This window comes from Gopherus evgoodei, chromosome 8 (genome assembly GCF_007399415.2).
Source record: "Gopherus evgoodei ecotype Sinaloan lineage chromosome 8, rGopEvg1_v1.p, whole genome shotgun sequence".
NCBI classification, from domain to species: domain Eukaryota; kingdom Metazoa; phylum Chordata; order Testudines; family Testudinidae; genus Gopherus; species Gopherus evgoodei.
The window spans coordinates 97288261-97309667 of record NC_044329.1 but is presented as its reverse complement, the minus strand read 5'-3'; the positions used below and the strand labels follow the sequence as shown (position 1 = coordinate 97309667).

Sequence of the window (21407 nt, the reverse complement as noted above, 5' to 3'; positions counted from 1 at the left end):
ACTGAGAGCCCCATCAATGAATCCAAGTCTAGAATTTGGCCTATAGCAGGGGTAGGCAACCTAAGACACGCATGTGGCACACGAGCTGATTTTCAGTGGCACTCACCCTGTCCGGGTCCTCACCATCAGTCCGAGGGGGGTCTGCATTTTAATTTAATTTTAAATGAAGCTTCTTAAACATTTTAAAAACCTGATTTGCTTTACAATAGTTTAGTTATATATTATAGACTTATAGAAAGAGACCTTCCAAAAACATTAAAATGTATTACTGGCCCGTGAAACCTTAAATTAGAGTGAATAAATGAAGACTCGGCACACCACTTCTGAAAGGTTGCCGACCCCTGGCCTACGACATATAGGTGGAGCTTGGAAGGGAAATCTGCAATATGGCTGCGCTTTGCTAGCATTTTGTAGGCTATTAAGTGAGCAATAGACACAGGCAGAATACACATGTTCTGAGTGAGGCTGATTGCACTGCGGGATCAAGGAGAGTGTTAAAAAAGTACCACTCATCAGTAAACACAGGAAAAGATTATTGAAAATGGATCCCTGACGGTACCCAGACAGTGTAGGTAACTGGAACAAGAGAAACACATTGAAGATTTCCAAACATGGGCTAGAATATACGGTCAGCAGACTCCTTGTACAGATGCGCCAGCCAAATGGAATCTACCTGAACAACAGATCCTTAATTAGTGGCTAGATTTCCCCTGAAACACTGCATTTATTTTGCCATTGTAAACAGGGTCTTGTTTTCAGAGGGGCCAAGCACCAAAAGCTCCCAGTGACGTTGATGTGCTTGCTCACCACTTCTGCATGGAAAGGGCCTGATTCTGCATTGACCTGCACTATGTGTTCTTGTTTGCACCAATGCAAAGTGAATATAAAATATTCTCATGATTTGGTAGCAGGTGACACCCACTTGGCACTGGTGAAAATGCCTACATAAGGTGTCAGGCAGTGGAGCAACAGGCCCAATGTCTTCTTTGAAGCCAGGATAATTACTTTCTGAGCATAATGTAGCCAAATCCTCAGCTGGTTTAAATTAGGAAAGCTCCCTTACGGATACTCGAGTGACATCGATTTATCCCAGCTTCAGATCTGGCCTATACACTGCACTATTTCTTCATTTTCTCTAAGTTGAAAATTCTGCAACAGCAACTGGAAAACCTGCAAAAAAGAGAGGTTACATGCAACCAAACAGGTGCATGCTACCTGCTAGAGAGAGAGAGAGAAGAATAGCTTTTGAATATCAAACTAGTGAAATTCCTGTATTGACAGCATGGATCCAGGAGTGCACAATTATTATGCACAGTTTTCCTTTGGAGAATACACACTGTACTGCTCTTTAAAGTGAAGAGAAACATTTACTGAACTTGCTTTGGTGGTGGTGAGTTGTGGAATTTTTGTTGTTGTTGTTCCACTCAGCATGGCACTTTGACAGGTGGCATTATCAACAGTAGGGCACTTGTTGGAAAAAAGCTCACTATGTAGGATGAAGATGTTTCAGGGATCTTTGGTCTTGGAAAAGGTAGTGTTTTCAGGGTGCCTGTTATATCTCCTGGGTGTGATTTAAAGTGACAGCCACTTCACTTACCCACAGGAACAGGCAAATTAGGAATCGCATCAGAATGAGCTTTCTTGAGCAACTCCATAAATGTCTTCCACCTGCGTGCGCAAACATTTTAAAATGAAATATAATATTTGAAAACAAACCCCAAACAGTCTGACTCCCGAGAGCTAGGTAAATGGAGGTCAGAGACATCATTAAAAATAAACAATACATTTACAAAAAGGTTTTTTGAAATAAAGAAAGAAATGACATTATAAATATGCAGCAGAGCATACCACAATCACCAGCACAAAGCTTAGCTTGTGCACATAAATGCAATACATCACATGATGCACTGTCTATACATTTGGGACAACATTTTCCAAAGGGCAGACTCTCTATTTGCCAGTGTACTTTGCAGCTCTGGGATTTTTTAAAATACTATCTATCTACAACTGAAGCAAAGGATGGATACAAACTTGACTTTATGAGCCACATCCTCAGTGTGGAGAGTTGAAGTGAACAGAGCTATGCCAATTTCCACCAGCTGAGTTAATCTGTGGCGGTTTTTTGGTGGTGCTACAAAAGCTTTATCTCCCTAATCCTGTAACTTCCAGAAACTGAACTGATCCCCTCAATTCTCCAGGAGAAATAAATTAAAGAAGAGAGGTAGAAAAATCTGCATAGAAATATCAGGCATTTCTCTTCCTAGCCCTCATTTTTCTTGTTGACAAGTTACAGAGAGGACATAACTTGTTTCGCTTTGTTTGACAAGGCTAATCTCACGTGACTGTAATCACTCATCATGTTTTATTGATTTTAAGCACATTTAATCAGAAAGTGGCTCAGAGCTAGATTCCTGCTAATTACTTGAGAAACAGCCTCCCGAATGGCTTCACAATTGGACTGCAGATTAGAATGGACAGTATATACTAAAACAATGATTCATGCATTCAGCTTCCTAGATTTATTTTGTTTATATTGGATTTTTTAATCTCTAAAGGGACGTAATTCAGTCTATGGGCAAGTGGCCCTTAACAAAATGGCTTTAATTTAACAAGCAAGGCCTTGGCCAAAGATGGCATGTGCGTGGAAGAGTTTATCCTTTACAAATGTAATTCCTCACTGCAGGTCATAGGAGTGAAGCTGCCCTTCATCACACCATGCAGCGACATGTACAGCACTGGCAGGTGAGCCTTGAGAAGTCTGTGGTTTGCTGAGAGCCAAGAGAGTCCTGCTAAATCAAGACATGAGAATCCACACAAAGACTCCACTACAGTTCGGTGAAGGTCTGTGCTGCAGGCTAAGGGCAAATTAGCCTCGTACGGGCTAAGGTACTTTGATTTCGTTGTAAGGTTCTCCTAAGTTCTGCTTATGTGAAAATGGCTTTGGGTTGGTTTCTTCCTTCCAGTCATGCTATGAGGAACTCTACCCTGTATCCGTGACCAAAGTCAGCCCGATTTTAATCTTATAACTGGCAGGGTCCCAACTAAAAGTGGGATCTCAAGCTCCCAGGAAGGGGATATGGAAAATCAGTGAGTGATCTCCCATTTCAGTGTCACTGGCAGAGCGAAGATTGGGCCAGCCTGTGAATTGAAAGTCTCCATGATACACCTAAAAACAGTGGGATGGGAGAAGCCCATGCACAGAGCAACTGGCTTTGTCGCTTGTGTGTGAGGCTGACCCTGTACAATCAAATGCCTATTTTAGAAGGAATTATCAAGTCTGAATGGTATTAAAAACTTACTGTATTTTGCCTTGTTTGCACAAGTCATGGTTGTTGAGCAAAGCTTCCAGCAATAAAGGAGTTAGAGTTAGTCTATGCTTCTGGCAAATGGTCTCAATCTGGAAACAAGATAAGATTTCCCACTGAAATTTGGGGTATCATTATCTACGGCAAAGCACATCACAGCCATCAGCTGCAATATAAAAGATACGTGGCAAAGTGTTTTCAAACAGTCTAGTAAAACAGCATATGCACATATGCAGTTGTGACCAGGACTGAGCCATTTCTTCTTGTGAGCCTGATTCTGCAGTCATTTAACACGCTAAACTCCATGTGCAAATTCTGCAAACGGAATCAAGTGTCTGTGCAGAAAAATTACCAGCAGATCTTATTAAGAATAAGGTCTGGCTGAAAAATTTCCTTCAAAACCATTTCTAGGATAGAAAATAGGTTTTCAACTAAATTAAAGTTTTCACAGAAAGCATCCAATTTCCTTGAACATTTTTGTTTTGTCATTGGAAAGCTGAAAACCCCAAAGTTTGGGCAGATCTGGCAGTTTTCTGCCATACATGTTCAGTTTTTTTTTTGTTTTTTGACAAAATGAAATTTTCTACAGAATTTTTCCCCTCATTTTCCAATCAGCTTTACAATAATTCTTAAGCATAACTCATAAATCTTTCTTTTAAAAAAAAACAATAGATGAGCTCAGAATTCTGTGCTGAATACCCCCAAACTGAACAACATTCAACACAGTTCATCTAATTCGTCCCTTCCTCCTTTTTTCAGATCTCTGACACCATGGCCCTCTGCTCGTTCCTGCCTCCTGAATGGTATGAAGCCTCAAGCATTCACTCTGCTTAGAAATTCTTCTCAGATTCAACACTGAATTTCCAAGGAGCCAACCTGTAGGCATGAGGCACATCATTTATCATTGAAGATGATGTACTGTTTTCTAAAGCCTTTCTATTATTTTAAATCCCATGGGAGTCATATAGGAACTTGACAAAAGCCACAACTTGACAAAAGCCACAAAGTATAACAAATCCAGGATTTAGCTTTTAGCCTCTTCACTCATCCCTCTCTTCAGCTCTTCCCACTCCACAGACTTTCAATTTTTTACCTTAACAAAGACATGGGATCACTGCTGTTGGGATACTGCAGAGCAGTAACCAAAAGCAATATAAGCCCAGCACATTCTGCGAAGTATCAAGTGTTCTCAACTCCCATTGACTTCATTGGTTTTTGAGGGTCTCCTCACTTCTTAAAGTCTGTGTCTCTAGATATGTCTGCTTTGCACTAAGAGATCTGGCTCTGAGATCCCACAAGGGGCGAGGGTCCCAAAGCTTGGGATCCAGACCAAGCCTGGATGTCTACACTGCTGCTGTTGTATAGCCCTCCAGCCCATGCCCTGTGACACATGTCAGCTGACACGGGCCAGCCACCAGTGTTTAATTGCAGTGTAGACATATATATTTTAGAGCAGTTCTGCAGGATTCACATTCTTTTCTTATTTTTAAGCATAAAAATAAAGCTTTGAAATGCATTCTGCAATAGTAACAGGATCTATGCGTATAACTGACACAAATGGTCCATCTGTGGCTGTAAGTGTGTTACACTGCTATTAAATGAGAGTGGTCTGCCTGTGATTACATGACTAGACCGAAACCTGTGTTGGGGCCTATTTACCTCATTTAGAGAGAGAAGGCCGGAGAAAGACTTATCTTCTTTTTGAAAACTCAGGCTCAGTTTCTCCATGTCTAGTTCCCCCTTATATTCCTTCAACATTTGCTTCAAGATCTGTAATGGGTCTTCGGGAGCCAGTGAGCTGGAAGATCAAAATATACAGATTACCATAAAAATAATACATAATATTTTCCAGTTCACCTTGCCCCAAAGGGGATCCCAAAGTGTTCTACAAGTATACTGCCCTCCCAGGCCATAGAGAACCCCTGAGGTGTTCTGGGGCAGCTGTTTAACAGATCGCAGCGACACAACAAAACAGGGTTGGGTAGAAAGCAAAGAAAAACAGCAAATCCAGCTAAAATGCCATGGTAAGGAAAACATAATTACATTTTGGCTATATTATCAGGCTTAACACTGTGATTCATCTGAAAAATGCCTTAAGATTTTTTTAATGGTATATACACCTTGGATTTTTGGTTTCACCTAAAAGATGGTACTTCTAAATGCCTCCTATCTCCATGCTGGGGCCTGGTTCAATACTGACTCAGAAAGAAGGAAAGCCATCTACTGAACCACCAGTAATGTCTCCTGGGGTTTCTTTGGAGGTTTCCCATTCAGTAATCAACCGGGCCAACTGTTTTTAGGATCTGATCCAAGAATAGGTGAGCTGATATGACTGCTGGCTGTACATCATAAATACCTGCCTGATCTTTGCTTCAGGATTTTTCTGGTACAGCATAGCTCAATACATGTGTAAATATAATGACATACTTGTGTATGGCTCCTAACTTTATTACATTGTTGGTACTGCGTAATGCTGCTGTGCCACACAGTGACTGGAATGTACAGGACAAGGGGTGGCTCCGTGGACTGATAATGGAGCAAAAGATAATCAATAACTGAGTTTTTTGATTGTCTGTCAGTTGCAACAAAAAAAAAGGTAAAAAAAAAAATTATTTCAGGTCCACCCACAATGAAAAGTTTCTGAAATTTTCAGCAAAGTGAAAAGTAAAAAAAAAAAAAATTGGGTTGAATGAAACATTTTGTTTGTCCCATAAGGTAATGTTTTGTTTTGATTTTGAGCTTTTTAAAAACATTTTAAAATATTAAATAAAATTGAAGGAAATTCAAACCAAAAAGTCATTTTGAATCAAAAATCAAAACAATTCATTAAAAAATGAACAATCAAGTCCTTTTCATTTTGTTTATTCGATTAAAATAAATTGGTGAGTTTGACGCAATCTGGATCTGCATTTTTTCCTGAAAAAGAGTTTTGATAAAAACTTCTCCCAGCTCTACAAAAGATGTCACCACTGGGCCTCAGGTTCTAAACTCCAGCCTTGGCTAGCGGTAACAGAAGTCTGTTGCCCTCTGTTGGCTGCTCAGTGGACTACAAGAAATGAGATAGTGGTTTCAAATCCAATTTCTAGTGTACTGATATTCACATCACATAAGGTCACAGTCACTGTCAACACCCTTGTTGTCAGTTTCAGCAGTGTGATCATTGCTCTAACAGTGGGAGCCTTTCTCATCCAGTTGAGTTACGTTGATGGGGGAGTATGTACTGTACTTATTCTGTACATAAAATACTTCAGTCTCCAGTGATTTCAAAACAGCATTTCTCATATATATATATACACACACACACAATTACACACACAAAGATAAAAAGGTAATTATTAAAATTGTCTCTAATTGAAACTAGCAAAGAATCCTGTGGCACCTTATAGACTAACAGACGTTTTGGAGCATGAGCTTTCGTGGGTGAATACCCACTTCTTCAGATGCATCTTGACTCTAATTGAAACTGTTTCCCTTGCCAAGGTTAAGTAAAGGGGAGTCTGCATAATCTCAGATGATTCTTCTAGCAGTATGTAGCGTAGGTGATCAGTGACCCAAAACACGTAGTGGTTTGAATGGATGCAAGAGAAAATCTGTGCGCTTCTACGCTATGTAAAATGCATTTTAATTTCATAATTGAAGAATCAGTTTTGCTTTCAGAATCCTCAGTGAAAAGAGTAGGCTTGAAAATATTCTGAAAATACAACACTCAAATGAAAACCAGGACAAGGAGGATTTCTTAGACACTTTTCTCATTTGTTTAGAGTAATAAATACATTTTAAAAATAGAACTAGAACCTTTTGCTTTGATCCTTTAAAGTTACACTCTTCGCTTGAAGACTCAGATCAGGTGTCTTGATATTCTGCATTTCAGCTGCTGCAGCTAGTCTTAGAAACTGAATCAGCTCTTCAGAATTTACCTTAAAAAACAGGTAGGTACAAACACAAGCAAAGAGCATAGGTAAATGTCAGTCTGTTATAACCTCTCCCGTAAATTGCATCTTCCTGAGAAAATTAAAGTGAAAGTAAAGTGCTTTAGGGGAGAAAATCACATTTAATTTTACTTACAAAGTTAAAAGGTGTCTCACACATGAAAAATACTGGATTTGCGCCTTTTTATGTTTGTACATGATGTATAATGAATCCCCTGAAATGAACAGTTAAGCCCACTGAAGTCCATTGAAATCAATGGGAGTCTTTTCTCTTGACTTCACTGGACTTTGCGCCAGGCTCTTACAGGCCAGTGGAGGGCAAAAGGAGAAGAGGGAGACAGGTCTCGGATTAGTGGACTAGCAGCAGAACGTTTTGGGGGATAAGAAAGAGTTGGGCAGCTGGAGGTCTTGTGTGTGTATGGGGAGATCTGGCAGGAAGAGCTGGGTGAGGGTGTGCGTCAGAGGACTGATATACAGGCCTACGTCAGTATTATAGAAATGACTCCATGAGACAAGGGCTCCCCTGTGCCTCGTTCCGCATACCCCTAACAGGACTCAATACCCACTGCACTGCTAAGCTGACTGAGCCCTCACAGCACACAGCCTGCCTTCCTGCTAATTGTTATTTAGAAAGTGCTAATGTTAAAACTGAGGAGCAAATCCTACCCCTGCGTCCCCTGCACAAGAGAAGGCATCATTCGGGGGGTCCAGGAAAGGGGTGCAAAGTAGGTCACAAATGTAACTGTAAATGTACCGGTATGAGAGAGAGTGGAATATGCTGACAGTGGCCAAAGGTGCTGGAACAAGGAGTGCTGGGGGTGTTGCCATCCCCTGGCTTGAAGTACTAATAACAACCCAAATACATGGTTTCCACCTTCAGCACACCTACTAAAAAAAATTGGTCCAGCACCACTGAATGTAGTAGCATGATACTTAGCACACAAGGCACAAGGCATGATACTTAGCACAATAATACACATCTCTACTACCTGAGCTGAAGAAGAATCTACATTAGCGGTTGTGTTGGAGCCAATGGGTGGGATTTGCAAAAAATCAATGTTGGACGAACTCGATTCCCTTTCAAATCGAGGGTAAAACTTCCAGAATTAGGATGACGCTGAATGATTCTGAAAATCCCATCTGATTACATCTGTAGTTCAATCACTATGGGCAGTGATACATAAGCAAAATTGCCAGTATATTGCGACTTCCCTTCTGCTGTCAGTTACTGTAATCAATTACAATAGCAACACTGGAGGCATGTTAGAAGACAGAAAATGTCTAAAACACAAAGGTTGTTTTGGCCACATTTGCTGATTAATCCCGAATAACAAATAAAGCCTAACATACGAGCATGTCTAAGCTAAGGACGTTACTGCTCATTAACCTCTCTCTTCTATTTACTTGACTTGCCTGGATAAGAAAAAAAAATTTTTTTTGAAAAAGATTAATTGATTTTTTCCCCCAGTTAAGACATTCAGATGAACATACCAATTCAGAGTCATTTGCCTCAGAAAACCTCTCAAAGAGGAGCTTGACGGTTGGTAATTGTAGAGGGACTTCATGCTTCAGAAGGAGGGAGTTCAGCTGGGACTGAGGAAGAAATCTGGAGATGGGATGCAGCATCTTAAATTCTCTCTGCAGTTTTTCTAACTCGGCTAACCTAACAGGACCCAGCCTGAGTTCATTTCTGACGAGAGCCAGGAGAGAATCCTCTTCCTCAGGTGACTCTGTTGGCCCTTGGCATATGATCTGCTGGAAATCATTTAGAAAAGAAACATCTGGTTATATAATATACAATAACTCAACTGAAGAATGGTAAAGCAGATGGTTGAATGGAGATTGCTTTACAACGTCGTTACAATGGCTGGGCTGAGCAAAACAGCGGTTCAGTCAGCCCCCTGGCTGCATGCTAAAGCTGAGGAACAGAAGAAAAGCTGCCCCTACATGGACAGCTGAGGATTCCATTTGCCACAGAGGAATCCTGGGGCTGCACAAAGCTGGCAAAGCTGCAGTTCCCCTCTTTGGTCTAGGGGACATGCTAGGGTCAAATGTTGGAAGATGGGAGCTTGTGGTGGTTTCCAGATTCTCAGTTGCTGGTGATATAATTTAGAGCAGCCCTGCAGCTGCTCTCAGTTACAGCAAAGGCTGTTTTGTCAGGCTCAGGATCAGGGAGATAAAAAGGTGGCTTAGAGTCCCCCTCCCCCGACTCCTTTCCCCCTCTTTCCCCTCACCTGTTCAGATTGTAAACTTGGTCTAGCTGAGGACTGAGCCCATCATTAGCAGGCCAACACTTGAACCAAATTGTCATTGAAAATATTTAATAGATGACAAGTTATGGCAATATTTCACAACATTTACCTGGTGATGTCCTACATGTTGTCTTAAAGACCGAGCTCTAAGGGATGGCTTTTGGAGGGCATGAATGTAGGACAAAGACTGATCTCCCGATGGGACAGACACACAATGAATATTTGGTGGTTTCAAAACCTTGAAGAACAAACGTGGAATTAGACATAAGGCAATCAAAGAAAAAGAAATAGTTGTGTTCTAACCAAAATATACTCTGAGTACAAATATTGACATACACAAATATTTTGTCATACAAAATATATGCTGGTGATTCCTTTTCAGAAAGCAAACATGTTTAAACTCCAACAATAATACATCCTGAAGACATACTTAACTGGAACAGCTATTAAATTAGTTCTCATTTTATTAGTATAATTAGCTCCTCCAGCTCGGAAAACATTCCCCTACCCCTAAGATGAAGGAAACTCTCCAGCAGCTGCTGGCATTATAGTGGCTATGACTCATAGATATGCCATTCTAATTCCATCTAGTAGAAGGCAGTGGTGCTCCCAAACACTAGCCATTTTGTTACAATTATGGAATGCATCCAACTTTCCAGTAGCAGGGGTAGAAAGTCTCATTGTTTAGTGTTTCATACTGAGCATTAGAAATGCTCTCCTGCATTAGAGATTAGGGTTAACAGTCCACATTATTTTCAGCAAAAGATTAATTAAAGCCCAACATTTCTAAAAGCAACCTGGCATAAATGAATCAGTTTATTGCACAAATATCTGAACTGGTAACGTCTTTCCTTTATTCCTTTGCTGAAGTCTAAACCTGCCCTGATGTGTGAAGAAACGAATGCCAGGAGCTGCCTTTTGCAATAGGTTTAAAACATAACCAAATGATTAGCTACTTTCAGTTCTGACAGTCCCCAAATATTACCCTTTCTTATAACTACTGCATATACAACCATCCTCCCCACGCACTGCATTCCTAATCTCCTACCACCTGAAGTGGTTTGCTTTGCATTAAAAATACAGTAGGTCCCAAATACGGAAACGATGACCCAAATATCAGCCTTTCAAAACAAGGGCTGAAGTGGTTTATTTATAAAATTCCTAGGGATGGAGGGGAAGCTGCACAAAGACCGCAGAGTTGGGCATGGAACAATGTAGAGCATTGTTAGGTATTTAGCAAAGGACACTGCAAACCAGAGGAGAGAGGAAGAGAAGGAAGAAATATGTTTCCTGACTGGGAAGTTATTGAACATACTGAACAAGAAACAGATACGTTCTCTCCCTGAGGCAGGAGAAATCTCTGTAGCTTCTCCTGTGGAAATTTGTCTCTGGTCTTAAAACCAAAGGGCAGGACTGTGACCCTGTGCAGTGGAATAAAGGCAAATAAGATCCCTTCCACCTATATGGCCACATGAACGCTCCCTTCATTTTTGCTCTTGGCGCAGGGGATCGAACATGGGGGATAGAACACGAACTGTGAGTCTGGTACTTCTCCAAGCAGGGGGCAGAGAGAGGGTCAAAGGGGCAGGGAATAGGCAGAGTTAACATGCTGAGCTGGCACAAATGGGGAAGTCAGCTGTACCTAGTAAAGGGCTCCAGTGAGTTAATTCCCCCAAGCAAGGGAGCAGCAGTCAAAAAGGCACAATTCCCCCCCAGGACAATGCTGTTATGCACTGTCCCATGAGTGAGGCTGAGTCTAAATTTTTAAAGTCATACCTCCCCTAAGCACAACCTCGAGGACTCAGTTTGACTCAGGGGTGTACAGCGCCTCTCAAAGTCAGGCTGGGCATTCCAAGCTGTGCACCCACAAAGGGAGGTACCCAAAACACTTCTAAAAATCTAGGGTCCAGGTACAGCTGGGCAAATAATGGATTTTTCTGGTTTGCTAGCTATTCTGAAGAAAGAAAGAAAAAATAAATATTTCTTTTGACCCAAAACAAAATGTTCCATTTCAATTTCAAGCATTTTTAATGTTTCTGAATTTTTAAAAAAAAAATGGAAGAAAATTTCAAAAAGAAAAGAAAAATAATTTAGAAGTGAAAAATTGAAGAGGTTTGATTTTTTCTAACATTGGGGAGCGTGGGTAGGGGTTCCAACACAAACAATATGGGAAAACCAACATGAATTGGCAAAACATTACAGTTAGAACTACATCTAATTTTTTTTGCTGAAAAAAGTTTTGTCCAGAAAATAAGGCTGTCAAACAATTAAAAAAATTAATTGTGATTAATCACACTGCTAAACAATAACAGAATACCATTTATTTAAATATTTTGGATGTTTTCTACATTTTCAAATATCTTGATTTCAATTACAACAGAGAATACAAACTATACAGTACTCACTTTATATTTATTTTGATTACAAATATCTGTGCTGTAAAAAACAAAAGAAATTGTATTTTTCAATTCACCTCATACAAATACTGTAGTGCAATCTCTTTATCATGAAAGTTGAACTTACAAATGTCGAATTATGTACAAAAAAATCTACATTCAAAAATTAAACAATTTAAAACTTTAGAGCCTACAAGTCCACTCAGTCCTACTTCTTTTTCAGCCAGTCCCTCAGACAAACAAGTTTGTTTACTTTTGCAGGAGATAATGCTGCCCACTTCTTGTTTACAATGTCATCTGAAAGTGAGAACACGCGTTCTCATGGCACTGCTGTAGCCAGTGTTGCAAGATAATTACATGCCAGATGCTATAATGATTCATATGTCCCTTCATCTTCAGCCATTATTCCAGAGGACATGCATCCATGCTAATGATGGGTTCTGCTCAATAATGATCCAAAGCACTGCAGATCGATGCATGTTCACTTTCATCATTTGAGTCAGATGCCACCAGCAGTTGATTTTCTTTTGGGGAGGGGGTTTGGCTTCTGTAGTTTCCGCATTGGAGTGTTGCTCTTTTCAGACTTCTGAAAGCATGCTCCACACCTCGTCCTTCTCAGATTTTGGAAGGCTCTTCAGATTCTTAAACCTTGGGTCGAATGCTGTAGCTATCTTTAGAAATCTCACATTGGCATCTTCTTTGTGTTTTTTCAAATCTGCAGTGAAAGTGTTCGAACAACATGTGCTGGGTCATCATCCGAGATGGCTATAATATGAAATAATGGCAGAATGCAGGTAAAACAGAGCAGGAGACATACTATTATTTTTTTAATGAACATCATCAGCATGGAAGAATGTCCTCTGGAATGGTGGCCGAAGCATGAATGGGCACACGAATGTTTAGCATATCTGGCACATAAATACCTTGCAATGCCGGCTACAAAAGTGCCATGCAAATGGCTGTTCTCACTTTTGGGTGACATTGTAAATAAGAAGCAGCCAGCATTATCTCCTGTAAATGTAAATAAACTTGTTTGTCTCAGCAATTGGCTGAATAAGAAGTAGGACTGAGTGGACTTGTAGGCTCTAAAGTTTCATATTGTTTTGTTTTTGAGTGCAGTTATGTAACAAAAAAATCTACATTTTTAAGTTGCACTTTCTCACATAGAGATTGCACTACAGTATTTGTATGAGGTGGACTGAAAAATACTAATTCTTTTGTTTATCGTTTTTACAGTGCAAATATTTGTAATATAAAATAAGGACTGTGCACTTTGTATTCTGTGTTTTAACTGAAATCAATATATTTGAAAATGTAGAAAAACATCCAAAATATTTAATACATTTCAATTGATATTGTATTATTTAACAGTGCGATTAAAACAGCTATTAATCAAGATTAATTTTTTAATTGTGATTAATTTTTTGAGTCAATTGCATGAGTTAACCATGATTAATTGATAGCCCTATCAGAAAATTATGTTTAGCTCTTGTTCGAACTTTTGTGAACCAGTTTATCCATCTGTGAGATGAGTATAATCCTTCTTATTTATCTCATGGGACACAGTGCAGCTGAATTAACATCAGCAATGCCTTTTGAGAACCTCAAGGTACTAAGGACAAAATACTTATACAACTTGACTTCAGCAGGACTATTTGCATGAGTAAGTGCTCACAAACCTAAGGATTGCGTTGCTAGGTTCCTCGTGCACATAATATTCCTATTGCTGCAAAGAGACCTGGTTATTTCAACATTAAGTATTATCCATGGATCTTCCCTGTAACTGATTATGCAATTCAAAATGTTGTGGCTACAGTTTATAGCAACTCACTTTGCCATCCAGAAATCTGCTGTTGCTTGTTTGCCGTTGTTTAGACTCGTGTTCTTCCTGTTTGTCTCTGCTTCGTCTTTCATAATCTAGGTCATAACTGATTTGTTGACAAAGAGGGTTATTGAAACCGGGAGGATTTCCATGTGTCTGTCTTGTATTACAAGCGGGCAATTTCCGGAGTGCAGACTGAGTTTCCACTTTCGTGCCTTCCTTTGCCTTGCTGCGAAAAACAGGAGCAGAGACATAGCCTTATGCAAATATATATTCCATATGCATTTAGATTAGACAGTAAAGTACAAAATTCTGTTCTTAGAAAGTTAGTTGCTTGGATTGAAGCCCTCAGATATTATCAGTGGAATCTAGATTCATATCTTTTAAAGCCAGACAAGACCATTAGATCATCTAGTCTGACCTCCTATGTAACAGGCTAGAGAATTTCATCCAGTTACTCCTGTACTGAGTCCCGTTACTTGTAGACAGGGGTGAAAGTAACTTAAAGGACTTACCGGTACGCAGGAGTCCTGGGCAAGGTGGTGCTGTGGGGGGGTGGGGACAGCTCTGGGCCCATGGAAGGAGCGGGGCCTCGGGTGGAAGGGGCAGGGCTGGGGTCAGACTTTCCCAGCCAGCCCTTCAACGCTGCCTGGCCCACGCTGTCCAGGGCTCCGGCAGCAATTTAAAGGGCCTGGGACTCCAGCGACTGCTGCAGTAGTGGCCGGAACCCCAGGCCCTTTTAAATCACCGGGCCCCAGTAGCTTCCCCTTTTGCTCCCCGGCCCAATTGAACATTTACCGCACCATGGGAAAAGTTCACCTCCTCTGTCAACTTGGCTCAGGTCTAGTGAGCGTCACTGAACCACTGACCTAACTGGAGTGGTATTATCCTGTCGCAGCAATGATTTCGATCTCACACAGATGGCACAGAGAGATTAGCCAAAGACACTTGTCTGTGGATGTTCTAGAATGTAAAATGGATCTTTGCTTAAAGGTTCCACTGGGTTTATACACAGTTTCCCTCACTCTTTCACTGATGTTAGATTGGACTTTCAACAACTGGACTCATATTCTGTTAGTAATCATCAAGCTCGGTTTCCTGTGTAAGGCAGGTCATTTCTTATAGCCCACTGTAATGTCCTAGAAGAAGGGACTATTCTTCCCTGCTGACCGGGTGAGATCATCAAATGTACTTTAATTAAGACTGCAGGTCATACTGAATTGGAAGACAGACCACTCAAATTCTTCTGAATTTTCTTTTTGATGACCGGCCCTTATGGCAAAAGGAAGAAAGGCAACGCCCATGGAAAATTCTTACCGTTGATAATCTATTATTAATACCCTTCTTTTTTATGCATGATAAACAAGTTAACTAAACACCACCATCAAATTACTACATGTGATATGTTATCAACTAGATGAGAAGAACCAGTGGTAAGTCATTAATTTTTATAAGTCATGGTGTCCAAATTTTCCAGTCTAGTTCACGAAGAGAAATATAGGATTGTGTTTTTAAAAGAGAGTCGGTGGAGGTTTTTTTGAAAGCACAACTGCAAGAAAACTATCTCATTTCCTGTGACTGCTGCTATTTTGCCTATAATGCTACCTAACTAATGCTTGATTTATTTAGTTTTACTTGCACATACGATAAAATGTTTTCTATTGCTAGATTTAGAAGTTAGATATTAACATCTCTTGTTTCATTTTCTTTTTAAGTAGCCAATTCCTATTTGTCATCCAGCTATCTTTTTTTTAGGCCAAGGTTTTCAAAACGGGGGCCTAAAGTTAGAAGTGGGATCTTCAAAATCACTAAGGGATTCAGACAACTAATTCCCATTAGAAATAAATGGGGGTTACAATTTTCAAAAGTGCTTAACGCCTACTGACTTTCAATGGAATGTAGGCTCCTAAATCACTTAGGTGCTTTTGAAAATGTTGCCCTGGGTTTTCACAGCTCCTGGGCAGCTTTGCAAACCCAACTCCTAAAGGCCAGATTTTCAGAGCAGATTACATCCTATTTAGGTCACTAAATTAAGTGGCCAGCTCCTTAAGCATCCTCAGCTTTTGACAACTCCCAGTGGAAGCTGGTGGGTGCTGAATACCTCATTTTTTGCTGAGCTCTTTAGATAACCTGGACCATATTTTGGCATGTGAGGTGCCTGATTTTCAAAAGTGCTGAATACCCAGGACGCCACTGGAATTTAATAATATCTGCACAATCTGAAAATCAGGCTGCATAATTAGATGCTTACATATAGATTTATGAGCCTAACATTAAGCACCCACTTTAAAAAAAAATCTTGGCCCTAAGTACTTATAGGCTACAATTTGCAATCTTGTTTTTATTTTTATTGTAGTCTTAAACCTATCCAGCATTTCAAATTCCTTCAGTGATGCTTCCTGAAACAAACAATTATATTCATATGCTATAGAGTTCTTCAGCATTATACTTACATTTTTGGTTTTTCCACAATGCACCTGACATACTTGCTCCCAATGATTTTTACAATAGTCTCAGTATGTGCATCAGCCCCATAGGGAACATTCCTGACTGAAGACATGATTGGCATCAAGTACAAATAGCCGTCTATATATTGTCCATTCCCACTCTCCTGTAACATTAAACAGGATGTCATCACCAACTGTATTTGACTGGTAAGAGGGCAGTGGGATAGAGAAAGTTGCCTCTCTCCATTTATGAATGGAACCGCAAAACGGGTGGGGACAGAGCCTCGGCTGGTGTATAGTATATCGGTGTAGCTGCATTGACTTAGATGGATCTATGTGGATTTACTTCAACTGCCCAGTGCGCCTGTACAAACTCACTCCTTCCTGGACTGCAGGTTCAAATCCAAAATTTCTTGGTAGGAAAAAAAATAAAACCCAGGTTCTGATAAACGATCATGTTGGCAGCATTGGAAGGAATCAGCTGAGCAAAGATCATATCAGGATGTTTCATGGGCTAGGAAGAGGAAGGAATGGTTTTCCCTCTGAAGAAAACTACAGGGCATAAAGGTACCTGGTATACAGATAAGGCTCAGCTTCTCAGGGGACACTGACATGGCCCTTCCTGATGCCCCTCTCCCATAGGTGGTGAGTTATATGGGTCCATGGGGCCCGTGCTCCACCAATATTTAGGAACTTGGGCTGGCTCCACCAATGTTTAGGCTTACCGTGCTTTGGGGGGCCCTGTGCTTCAGGGGGACTCGGGGTCCAGGGCAGCCTGGGGGGTTAGCAGGGGGCCTGATGCTGGCAGCAGCTAGTGACCAGGCCCCAGTCTGTCCCACTCTGCTGGCTCCCAGCATTGCTTGGGGGATGGAAGCCAGAAAGAGGCGAGGCTGGCGTTTGGGGGAAGGGGAGGAATAGGGGACAGGGAGGGGTGAGCTGGGGCTGAGTCATTTGCTAACCCCCACAGGCCGCCCTGGACCCTGCATCCCGCTGAAGCGCAGGGCCAGGGGCAGTTGCCCTGGTCCGTCCTATGGACGGGATGGCTCTGCTTGGACCTGTTCTGGGCACCACCCAAAATGATACAAACCTGGGGCCCCTGCTCCCTCCCTCCCTCCCACGAGCTGCTGATCTACCCAAACCGGAGAGGAAAGCACAGGGGCCCCACTGTGTTCCTGTGACCCGCCGGGCAGAGCACAGGGGCAGGGAGGAGCCAAGCAGACCCAGGTGCATCATCCCCAGGCAGACGCCTCCGTCCCCGCTCACCGCTTCTGCAGCCCCTGCCTGGGCGCGTCTGTCCGGAGCGGCGAGCCGGCCGCGGAGAGCCCCGGGGAGCCCCGCTGCAGCCGGGGGCGGTCTGGCAGCAGGCGGCGGCTGTTGCTAGGGACGCGGAGCGCTGTTGCCAGGGGCGGCTCCAGGCCCCAGCAAGCCAAGGAGCCGTTGCCAGGGGCGGCTCCGGTTGTTCCGGGAGGCAGCGGGGAGATGAGCTGAGCCGGGGCTGGCTCCACTGCAGGCGCCCCGGGCCCGTGCAGCGCTCGCGCCGTCTGGCCAGCTGAGCGGCGCAGCTGCAGCCCGGCCGAAGCAAAAACCCACGCTCCCCCCAGGCACATACCGGCTCATATAGCTCTGACCCAGAGCCCAGTGAAAGTAAAGCGAGTCTTACGTCGGCTGAATCGGGGCTTCAGGTCATTAGTGGCACTAAATTCAAATGGGAATTGGGGGGTACACAAGAATGCAGGATCGGGCCCAGGGATAGACCCTCTTGCTTGTCACTGAATCCCTGACCTGGAGCAGCATCGCTAAAAGTCACTGGGAGACAGCGTTCACTGAGCACGCTCAATTTAGCACGTGATGTGAAAAGGAAAAGCGGTAACAAGTGAATTAAAAATTAGCTCTTTTTAAAACTCCCCTTTCGTGTTGAAATGGACTAGGTATAAAAAGAAATCCAACTCCTATGGAGAGGTTCCAAAGTCAAAATACAAAACATTTCTTTACTGGCAGTTATGAAAACTGTTTTGCCAGAAAGTTTAATTACGGATCTATTTCAAAGGATGGATATTTTACATTGGGATGAAGTCTGCGCTGAGTGTGAACAAAGACGGATGTTAAAGCCACGGTGCTGAGACCACAGCACATTCCAGTTTTTCACAAGCATATATATGTAAGGAATGCACAGAGGGGAAAAAGGTGTAAGGTATGTTTGCAATGGTTTCTTGACAAGCGCATTTTTTTTTCTTAAGCAGAAACACTAACTAGAAGGCAAGTTGACATCCTCAAGATAAGCAGCTAATACCATTGCCATAATAGTAGCCTAACAGACATAACAGATCCCTGGTGTTGGAACTAAGGGAGCTGGGGACTGGAGTGCGGCAGCTTACTTGAAGTAGTGGTAACAATCGTCAAATACGTGATGCCACAGTTTCTGTCATCAGCACCCTCACTATAAAAGTGTTCCAGCACCTCTGAACATAAATTGTTAAAAGCCAGTTCTTTCTTTTACTACTAGAACTCTCAGTGCAGCCCAGTTATCAAAGTAGTCAAATAAAAATGTTGTGAACACTTACATTTACTATGTCAATAGGCCACATTCCCTGTTGGTTTAAGTAGATTCATATGATTTATTTTCACACTATATACAGTTGGAAATGGGCCACAACTTGGACCATTTATGCAATGCACCAACTTCCAGACTTGGTGGTTAGGATAAAATGGGATTAAGTTTTGATTTTGCAAAATCAAACCATAACTGATGAAGTTTTTCAAAACTATATCCATTCCCAGTTGATGACATGAGCAACCAAGTATCTGAAGAAAGTTCGTTAGCAATCACAGTTCAGCCCTTTTCCAGAGTGTTGGACAGCAAGTCCTGTTTTTTACAGAGACAACAGATTCATGAGTGACTCTAACTCCTAGTCTCTGTCCTTCAGGGACTGATTCAGTGGTTGTCAACCTGCGGCCCGGAGCTGCGGCCCATGTGATATCCTCACAGCCATACGGGTAGTATTGGATGCGCCCTACGTAACACTTTGTAGGCCGCATATGTGGCCCACAATGGAAAATAGGTTGAGAACCATTGGTGATTGAATAAGGAAAATGTTACTCTTATTACACGTCCTGTGTCTGCTAAGCCATAGAAAAGCTATGATAACACTATAGAAAGACATGAGGGGGAAAGGGGGAGATCATGTAGGCCACTTCTGCTATAAAAATGAGGCAACATTCCCTCCCCAGAAAAAAATCCGGATCAATTTTATATTGCAAATATCATAGCATATATTAAGATTTTCCCAGAACACTTATAAAACAGCTTGATAACTTACATTTCCTTTTCCACAAATGCAGCCATTTTTACTGTCAAGATCCAATCCATGCAATATTAATTGAAAATGCCTTTGTATCTCATGTCTAGTACACATTACATTTGAATGAGTGGCAAGTATGCAATAAAGCAGGGGTAGGCAACCTATGGCACGCGTGCTGAAGGTGGCACGTGAGCTGATTTTCAGTGGCACTCACACTGCCCAGGTCCTGGCCATCAGTTCAGGGCACTCTTTCAATTTTAAATGAAGCTTCATAAACATTTTGAAACCTTATTTACTTTACATACAACAATAGTTTAGTTACATATTTTAGACTTATATAAAGAGACCTTCTAAAAAGGTTAAAGTGTATTACTGGCACACAAGACCTTAAATTAGAGTGAATAAATGAAGACTCGGCGCACCACTTCTGAAAGGTTGCCAACATCTGCAATAAAGGGTTTGTAACCATGAAACTGGAAACTGCAATTCTAGTTCTGATCACTAGATGGCATTACAATAGAAATTTCGACCAAAAAAGAAAATCAGATTAGAATTTGATGAAGGCATATGCAATGTGAAATATTGTAATATAGCATTTGATACGTTAGCTGAGCTAAACGTGATAAACATAATGGTTACATGAATAATGGACAATTTAAATCATTTTCTTTTCTGGATTCTTTGTGCACGTGTATTACTACTGCATAAAAAATACCTTGTCATAAAATAATTGGTCCAAAACATATGCTTTTTTATTGTTTTTATGTGATCACCAGCACATACATTTTTCTTAATTGAAACCACTATATATAAACAATACAATCTACTGTTAGCTCATTAATCCCATTTCAAAAGAATATATCTATAAGGAGCCATTTAGCTTTTTCTATGCAATGCTCATTTTAAATGTAGATTTTCTTTTACTACAAAAGCACAGCAGTTACTCAAAAGGGTTGCCAAGCATTTATATTCCTGGAAAATTAAAATAAAGTCTATAGCAAAATGATAGTTGAATTCAGATAGTATTTTAAATACATAAAAGTCTGGAAATTCAGAGGTGGCTGAAACGTGTATTCAGTTATAACCTTTTATAAACCATGAAATCGCAGCCTTTTCAGCTTTACCTTGGCACATGTACAGGAGTGTAAAGTTGAATGGCAGTATTGATTTGCATATTATTGCTTTTGAAAGCCCAGTTTACCGTGCTGTTCATGATCATTTTCCATATATATATATGCTAGAATATTTGGTGGGAATGTTTTGAAAATAAGCATTGAACTTTCAGTTGACAAAATAAAACAATCTTACATTTTATGTAGTACTTTTCTCCCCCAAAGGATTTTAAATTTCATGTGTTTGTGTGTGTGTGTGTGTGTTATATCATAGGTGGGATTGGAAGCATGGCCCCTTATGAAGGCCGTGAGTGTGTCATGGAGGTCACGGAAGTCATGAATTCTGACTTCTGCAGCGGCCAGTGGGGCTGGCCCAGGGGCTGCCAGAGATGCTTGGCAGCCCTGGAGCCAGCTGCACCAGCTGCTGCTGGGGCAGTCTCGGGCCACTGCAGGCCCCTCCAGTAGCAGCAGGTCTCAGGCCTCTGCACCCTCCCATCCCCCAGCAGCAGCATGGGGGATCTCAGGCTGACGTGCCCCCTGACCCCCAGCAGAGCAGTGGAAGTCTCGGGCCATCCCCCTCCCTGCCCCCAGCAGCAGCAGCGGGGGTCCTGGGCTGCATGTGGTGGCCCGCCCATTCCCTCCGCCCCCCTGAATACCCAACATTTAGTCAGGGTTATATAGTACAAGTCATGGACAGGTCCCAGGCCATGAATTTTTGTTTACTGCCTGGGACCTGTCCATGACTTCTACTAAAAATACCTATGACTTAAACCTTACCCATCATTAAGGTTGCCTGGTACTTGCCATCATAAGACCCCATTTTCAGTTGCTTATAACTTTGCCAA

General features: G+C 41.6%; 1 protein-coding gene across 3 annotated transcripts in view; it reads right to left on the bottom strand.

Annotated features, from left to right (window-relative positions):
• The window catches only part of C8H1orf87 (chromosome 8 C1orf87 homolog), a 28581-nt gene extending 11091 nt beyond the window's left edge, over positions 1-17490 (bottom strand). For 2 of the 3 annotated variants that reach the window (XM_030572617.1, XM_030572619.1), the window contains exons 1-9: positions 17415-17490; positions 16158-16315; positions 13714-13933; positions 9596-9724; positions 8726-8989; positions 7101-7222; positions 4965-5103; positions 3300-3397; positions 1598-1668 (exon numbers count right to left, since the gene is read on the bottom strand). In XM_030572617.1, coding sequence (XP_030428477.1) covers positions 1598-1668; positions 3300-3397; positions 4965-5103; positions 7101-7222; positions 8726-8989; positions 9596-9724; positions 13714-13933; positions 16158-16273 — 1159 coding nt within the window. In that variant the 5' untranslated portion in view covers positions 16274-16315; positions 17415-17490. The remainder of the gene's footprint in view (positions 1-1597; positions 1669-3299; positions 3398-4964; positions 5104-7100; positions 7223-8725; positions 8990-9595; positions 9725-13713; positions 13934-16157; positions 16316-17414) is intronic. The other variant, XM_030572618.1, reaches the window with a different exon arrangement.
• Positions 17491-21407: the final 3917 nt, after the last annotated feature.